Genomic DNA, 8,617 nt, shown 5'->3' with positions numbered 1-8,617 from the left:
GTCAGAGGCTGCGGATCCAACTTTTCTGGACCCTTCTTCTCGGCGGTGCAAATAGGCCTACCCATGAGAACTTTTAAAAATACCTACCACTATTTTCTGAACCCTCCAAAATGTACCTCATCTGACAAAACACACTTCCTCGCTTATTTCAATTTCAACCTATCCAGTTACACGCTGCTCATCTGATTCAGTTGTCATAGAGCTTACAATTTCCTCATCTGATAAACCTCCACCACACCTTTCTGTCTCTAAATGGTAGTATTCATTCCCAATATCTTGGGTGTCTGAGATTTGATTGGGCTACGCCACTGACACTCCATCATATGAACTATTGGATACATCAGGTTGAAGATCGGAAGCAGAATCTTTATCCTCAAGTGTGTACATTTTGCATATACATTTCGCAGTCTGAGCAGTTGACATTCCCTCATTTAAACTCTCCACAGGCAATAGGTTTTCTACCTGAGCCTCATTTACAGTGCCGTCAGAAAGTATTCAGACCCCTTGACGTTTTCCACATTCTGTTAAGTTACAGCCTTATTCGAAAATTGATTACATTGTTTTTCCCCTAATCAATCTACACACAATACAATATAAAAAATAGAAAACTGAAATATGACATTTACATAAGTATTCAGACCCTTTACTCAGTACTTTGTTGAAGCACCTTTGGCAGCGATTACATCATCGAGTCTTCTTGGGTATGACGCTACAACCTTGGCACACCTGTTTTTGGGGAGTTTCTCCCATACTTCTCTGCAGATCCTATAAAGCTCTGTCAGGTTGGATGGGGAGCGTTGCTACGTTTTCATCAAGGATCTCTCTGTACTTTGCTCCGTTCATCTTTGCCTTGATCCTTACCAGTTTCTCAGTCCCTGCTGCTGAAAACCATCCCCACATTATGATGCTGCCACCACCATGCTTCACAGTAGGGATGGTTTCCTCCAGAAGTGATGCTTTACACTTAAAATAAGGGCTGTGTTTCATGTAGGCTTACCCTGGTTTGACGTTTTGATAACCATGTAAATCTCTCTAGGACAAGGTGACTTATCAATACATTTGCCCGCATTTACCCTTAAAAAATGAAATGCTAATTAGCTGCTAATGTGGCTATCATAAAGAACTTCAAATACCACAGTGATCTGGACAGACTGCAGAATTGAGGCAAAGGTAAGAATCTCTGGATTAACTATTTAATGTTAGCTAATTTTAGTAATGAATAAATTGGCTAAATTTCTTTAAATTGACAATTCTGTGAACTGTCTTGTGCAAGTTTTAAATTGACACAATACCTGTTAGCATATGTGTCAGCTAGAGATGATGTGCAGGGATTTGTAGTCTTGCATGATGTCTACTTTGATGCTAATAAGCATTTTAGAATCTGAGAGTAAATAGAGCCGAATATATTGATAAAAGTCACCTTGTCCAAGAGAGATTTACATGGTTATCAAAACGTCATGCCAGGGTAAGCCTAGTGAATCTAAAATTCCCTATGGGAAAAATGAATGGTGGAAAAACGAATGGAACCATTTCCCTGTTTTGACTGCTTTGAAATGGTTAGATATTACTGCACTGTCGGAGCTAGAAGTACAAGCATTTCGCTACACCCGCTATAACATCTGCTAAACACGTGTATGTGACAAATAACATTTTATTTGATTTGATTGAGGTTTTATGGGTATTATGACACCTCCAGTGTGGGGCTCTATAGCCTAGTATAGGCTACGGACCATTTGATTGAGAGAGACCACACAAAATATAGGCACACTTGCGCGCCCAGCACATACATTAGCATACATACATTTTACTTCGGCATCTAGAATAGTTTTCTCTCTATAAGCCAATATGTAATTTATAGGCCTATAGTGTATTGCATTGGGACCAATAGAATGGGTGGAGTAGAAAGTGTTGCTGGGCATATAGACCTCAGTCTCCCATGAAATAACACCATTTATAGACTCTAGTGCTACATCAATAGGTTCTGTAGAATATTATGTTCTTTACATTAATTTACTTAAGCTCCAACCATTTCATATTATTTATCTTATATACATTTGTACTTCTCTTTAGTTTAGATTTTTTGTAACATTATTTTAACATTAGAAACCAGGGACTGTGACAAGAATTTGGCCCTGGCATTTTTTCCACACCATCCCACATCACTGCGTGCTCCGCCAACTTTTGGGTTGACAATTACTATATTGCAATATTTTACTAGTGTCAAAATAGGACTCCAGAATTGCACTATCTAATATCATAGCCTAATTAATTTGGGGTTCAACACCTGAGGAAGTCGACACATTAACTATACTAAACAAAAACATAAATGCAACATGTAAAGTGTTGGTCCCATGTTTCATGAGCTGAAATAAAAGATCCCAGAAATGTTCCATATGCACAAAAAGCTTATTTCTCTTAAATGTTGTGCACAACTTTGTTTACATCCCTGTTAGTAAGCATTTCTCATTTGCCAAGATAATCCATCCACCTGACAGGTGTTGCATATCAAGAAGCTGATTAAACAACACAATTATTACACAGGTGCACCTTGTGCTGGGGACAATACAAGGCCACTCGAATATGTGTAGTTTTTCCCAGATGTTTCAAGATTTGAGGGAGTGTGTAATTGGCATGCTGACTGCAGGAATGTCCACCAGAGAATTGAATGTTCATTTCTCTACAATAAGCTTCTTCACCTGCAGGATCGTTTGAGACCAGCAACCTGGACAGCTGATGAAACTGTGGCTTTGCACAACTTAAGAATTTCTGCACAAACTGTCCGAAGCTACCTCAGGGAAGCTCATCTGCATGCTCATCATCCTCACCAGGATCTTGACCTGACTGCAGTTCGGCATTATTTGCTGATGTCAATGTTGTGAACAGAGTGCCTCATGGTGGCAGTGGGGTTATGGTATGGGCAGGCATAAGCTACGGACAACAAACACAATTGCATTTTATCGATGGCAATTTGAATGCACCGAGATTCTGAGGCCCATTGTCTTGCCGTTCATTTTCCGCCATAGCCTAATGTCGCAAGGATCTGTACACAGATCTGGAAGCTGAAAATGTCTCAGTTCTTCCATGGCCAGCATAATCAGCAGACATGTCACCCATTAAGCATGTTTGGGATGCTCTGGATTGACGTGTACGACAGCATGTTCCAGTTCCCGCCTATATCAAGCAACTTCGCACAGCCATTGAAGAGGGGTGGGACAACATTCCACAGGCCTGATCAACTCTACGCGAAGGAGATGTGTCGTGCAGCATTAGGCAAATGCCCCTACCTTTTCTGCCCCTACCTTTTCTTTAAGGTGTATGTGACTCCCAGTCATGTGAAATCCATAGATTAGGGCCTAATTAATTGATTTCAATTGATTGATTTCCTTATATGAACTGTAACTCAGTAAAATCTTTGAAATTGTTGCATGTTGCGTTTATATTTTTGTTCAGTGTATCGCTAAATCTAAATATAATACCCACTGCTAGTAGCCATGAATTCATCCAACAGTAAATTTTATATACTAAAAAAACGTTGCAGTTGTAGGCTACTACCCATGAAACCTATAGGCCTATGCCCTCGCAATGGCTGGTGCACATTTTGCGGGCACGCTGCTCCATATCTCAAAGCCATATCAAATATCTTGGTTGTAAAATAGTTGCTATTCAGCTGAATATTGAGAGTAAAGAAATATAAATTATACCTACAGAAAGCTGAGACCCTCCTCTCTTCGACAGGGACAAGAGGATGAAGCTTCCAAAGCTGTGTTTTTCCTGTAATTGCATTTTGAAATGTTATACGATCAGAATGCCTTTTTCTCTCAAGTGCTTGGGGGGAGAGGAGAGTGGCTCGCTCATCACAGCAGAAGGCCCCAGCGATGACACAGGGGCTGGGCAGACATTTTAATTACAGAAATCATGAGGATAGGCCTCCTGAGTGGAGCAGCAGTCTAAGGTTCTGTATTGCAGTGCTTGAGGCGTCACTACAGATCCCGGTTCGGGTGCCTGTAGGCTGACCTTAGTCGTCAGTTGAATAGTGTTTTCTCTGACACATTGGTGCAGCTGGCTTCTGGGTTAAGGGGCTGGGTGTTAAGAAGCGTGATTTGGCGGGTCATGTTTCGGAGGATGCATGACTTGACCTTTGCCTCTCCCGAGCCCGTTGGGGAGTTGCAGAGATAAGATAAGATCGCAATTGGATATCACGAAAAAGGGGGTAAAATTAAAAAAAAACATGAGGATAATGCACTTTACTGTTTGACCAAATCATGGTTTTAGCCACCCAAAAAATAGGATGTTGTGAGTGAGGTGACAATGTAGAATGTGCTCTTTCTACGTTTATAGGCACCCTTTCTGTTTTTTACAATCCATGATCTTGGCTGTCTAACTGATGACAGAGACAGAGCAGGTCTCTTTGCTGATGCCATGTATAACTTTGATTGTGAGTTTGCATGACCTCAGCTGAGCCTATCAGAAAACCGGGCCAGCCCATCTTGGTAGGGGGACCAGCCGTTGCCCACTGATCAGCCAAAGGCTCCTTATAGATTATAACAGAGAAATAGTGCAAAAATCTTAACAGGTCCATGGTCAGCCAGCCATGTCACCTTTTTCATTGTTTTTTCCTTAAATAAAAAACATATTTTTGTTTGTGTCAATTTCGACCAACACACCCACCTAAAACATGGTCAAGCCCATCTAGCATTTGCCAGATGGCCAATCCGCCCCTATTACGCACTATGCAAAGCTGAACAAATTATTGATTTCGTATCATACGCATTGCGTTTTACAGCAGACTTTCATTGTGAAGGCAAAATTGGAAAACCGGAAGTCTTAATGCTGCTGCCATGACGTTAATCACAATGCGGCAACACGTAAACGTAGATCACGAAGGACACCCAGGAACCTTTAACCTGGGGGCTAATTCGGCACTTTTACAGGCCCACAGAGCTTCTATTCGGCTGTGTTCGCATTGATCATGCTGCGCGAACGTTGCGCCGGAGCCTAATCAGAAATCTTGATTTGGTTGGATATGAGACAAGACAATTATTCCTTATTATAAATATCAAATTGTATTCATTCTATTGTAACCATCGGGTATTGAAAGTAGTTTCCCGAAGCTCTAAATTACTCGATATTATTGCATTGGAAATGCATTCTCTCCAATAACTTTGAAACAGATGAAGATATTCAATTCAAATCGATATTGTCAATGACTGTATAAAAGGTCTATATTTCTTTTATACAATTCCCAGTTCACTAGACATGCACCAGCCCATGCAACAATCACAAAAACTGGACCCAATTCATTTCACACATTGGCACAAGCGCCCAGATTTGTTAAAACAAAACCATTGGGCAGTTAAACAAGTCCACATATTTGCATAACTCCAATATGGCCATTTATAACCAAATGAATTGTAAAAATTCAAGCAAACAGAACAAAACTTTTTTACATTGAAAGCCAACAGACAAGTGTGTGGGGACTCAATTTTATTTATACAAAGACCGCAGCCATTCTACTTCAGTGGGATGAAACGGGAAGAATGTGTCGCACCGATACCGGGACGACCGTGCTTGACTGGCTTGTAGGTGATGGAGAACTCCCCCAGGTAGTGGCCGCACATCTCAGGCTGCAGAGAAATATGTACAACGTTAGTGTTGAGCAGGACAATCCTATTACTTGACATTTCAGCTAGAATACAACCTTGACTAAAGAATAACTACATTGTATAGTGTCTACACACTAGAGAACACTTAATACATTGTTACAGGACAAAAGTGTACAGAAATCAGGGGTTGTGGTTGCAAAAGGTGAGGCAAATGTAGATTAATTGCATGCACGTGAGGGGCAAGAGGTTGAAGAAACCAGCAAAAAGTAAACAAAAATGGTTTACAATTACAACCTCAGGGGAGGCCATGCTGAGTCCAGCAATCCCCAAACCTCACCTTGATTTCAACCTGGTTGAAGGTCTTGCCGTTGTACACTCCGACCATGGAGCCGACCATCTCAGGCAGGATGACCATGTCCCTGAGGTGAGTCTTCACCACCTCGGGCTTCTCCATGGGGGGAGCCTCCTTCTTGGCCTTACGCAGGCGCTTCAGGAGGGACTGCTGCTTGCGGCGAAGGCCACGGTTGAGCCTCCTCCTCTGGCGGGCGCAGTACAACTGCATTAGTTGCTCACTGGAGGAGGACGGGGGTATGGTCATAATGCAGTCAGGGACACTTTCAAATGCACATTAATTTGATCCAAATAGCAGACTGGAGACTATTACAGGGGAGTTCAATGAAAAATTACAACGAATCCTGACTGCCAGAGACAGTGTTCCTTCACTAATAATAAAATAATAATAAAATGCCATTTAGCAGACGCTTTTATCCAAAGCGACTTACAGTCATGCGTGCATACATTTTTGTGTATGGGTGGTCCCGGGGATCGAACCCACTACCTTGGCGTTACAAGCGCCGTGCTCTACCAGCTGAACTACAGAGGACCACAACATGTTAACCCCAAACTGGTTGGCCTTTAGATGTGAACATATTTAGTCATAGCCCAATTCATTACATAATGATTTGTATGAAATGCAAAATGGAGAAAACAAATGAAGATGGAACACAGCCTATTCATAAATGTACCCAACTTTCGAAAGAGAGAGTGTCACTGCCAGACGTCACCCTTCTGCAAGATGGGGTTCATTTAGCATTGGTATGATGGCTACACTCACAGGAACAGCTGAGCTTTCACCAACATACCACAATGCAACCACCAATATTGCCAAATATAGTGGCGCAGTATTGAAATAAATGGTTTACTCACTAGGACATGTCCAGAAGCTGGTCCAAGTCCACACCTCTGTAGGTGAACTTCCTGAAGGTACGCTTCTTCTTGATCTCAACATCCGCCTAGGAAAGCAACACAAATTACTTCAACCCAGTGGACATCGAGGGCCAACGACAACATGTTGAACATGGCATTCACTGTGAAATACTTCATAACATTCCTAGCGACTGTGTTAGTCGGGATTTCGTGCCGAACTCATGTCTCTAAAAGAGAACGTGACTCAGTGAAAAGCATTAGCACTGCAGGCGACACTATGTGGTAGTGCCAATCTTGTTCCATCCTAAAATTCACCAATGTACCGATTGATAAGTGGTGATAAATCGAACTACATGATGTATTAATTAGAAGGTTTTATAATTTTACTGAGATGGACATAGATTGTCATGTTCGGGTACTTGTAAAATTGGTCACCTACCATCTTGCCTGATGTTCCGGGGAAAAGAACATTCAGAATTCTCGTTGGTCCAAATATCGCGCGACTCACAGGAACATCCGGTTATCAATTTCCGCCCATGCAAATAGTTGTAATTTTCAGTGGACCAGTAGGTGGTGGTATTGCACAAGAAAATTCAATTTCAGCTTCATCAAACCAATCAAACAATACAACTTCTATTGAAGTTGAAGTCCCCATACTCGACTTGCTTCAACAGAGATATCCAAATGAAAACACACAGCTATAAAATTAAAACATTGTATGCACTCAATACTGTAAGTCGCTCTGGATAAGACCGTCTGCTAAATTACTAAAATGTAAAAATGTCATCCTTTTTCATGAAAGTCCTCACAGAAAAATACATTGACATGCAATAACACATAGGCAGGAGATAAAATAAATTAGCATTTTATTATGTTACATTTACTAACAAAGGCAGGTAGCATAGCGGTTAGAGCGTTGGGCTAGTATCTGAAAGGTCCCTGGTTCAAGTACCTGAGCCGACAAGGTGTAAAATCTGTCGACATGCCCTTGAGCGAGGCACTTAACCCTAATTTTCTCCAGCACATTTCACTGCACCATATAATGTCGATCTCCAGTTATAAGTACAGTGAGAGGAAAAAAGTATTTGATCCCCTGCTGATTTTGTACGTTTGCCCACTGACAAAGACATGATCAGTCTATAATTTTAATGGTAGGTTTATTTGGTCCTCTGTAGCTCAGCTGGTAGAGCACGGCGCTTGTAACGCCAGGGTAGTGGGTTCGATCCCCGGGACCACCCATACACAAAAATGTATGCACGCATGACTGTAAGTCGCTTTGGATAAAAGCGTCTGCTAAATGGCATATTATTATTATTATTATTATTATTTGAACAGTGAGAGACAGAATGAGAGACAAAATAACAACAAAAAAATCCAGAAAAACGCATGTCAAAAATTGTATGAATTGATTTGCATTTTAATGAGGGAAATAAATATTTAACCCCTCTGCAAAACATGACTTAGTACTTGGTGGCAAAACCCTTGTTGGCAATCACAGAGGTCAGACGTTTCTTGTAGTTGGCCACCAGGTTTGCACACATCTCAGGAGGGATTTTGTCCCACTCCTCTTTGCAGATCTTCTCCAAGTCATTAAGGTTCCGAGGCTGACGTTTTGCAACTCGAACCTTCAGCTCCCTCCACAGATTTTCTATTAGATTAAGGTCTGGAGACTGGCTAGGCCACTCCAGGACCTTAATGTGCTTCTTCTTGAGCCACTCCTTTGTTTCCTTGGCCGTGTGTTTTGGGTCATTGTCATGCTGGAATACCCATCCACGACCCATTTTCAATGCCCTGGCTGAGGGAAGGAG

General features: G+C 41.6%; 1 protein-coding gene across 1 annotated transcript; it reads right to left on the bottom strand.

Annotated features, from left to right (window-relative positions):
• Nucleotides 1-5,469: 5,469 nt before the first annotated feature.
• Nucleotides 5,470-7,296, bottom strand: LOC311098629 (small ribosomal subunit protein uS19). Its single transcript, XM_084139161.1, has 4 exons — nucleotides 7,249-7,296; nucleotides 6,810-6,895; nucleotides 5,941-6,175; nucleotides 5,470-5,624 (listed from the first exon to the last, which is right to left on the bottom strand). Exons 1-4 carry the CDS (start codon nucleotides 7,249-7,251, stop codon nucleotides 5,511-5,513), a joined length of 438 nt encoding a protein of 145 aa, XP_083995287.1. The 5' UTR covers nucleotides 7,252-7,296; the 3' UTR covers nucleotides 5,470-5,510.
• Between the last annotated feature and the right edge of the window lie 1,321 nt (nucleotides 7,297-8,617).

This window comes from Coregonus lavaretus (genome assembly GCF_964263955.1).
Source record: "Coregonus lavaretus genome assembly, chromosome: 23".
NCBI lineage: Eukaryota > Metazoa > Chordata > Actinopteri > Salmoniformes > Salmonidae > Coregonus > Coregonus lavaretus.
This window is presented reverse-complemented; position numbering and strand designations above follow the sequence as displayed.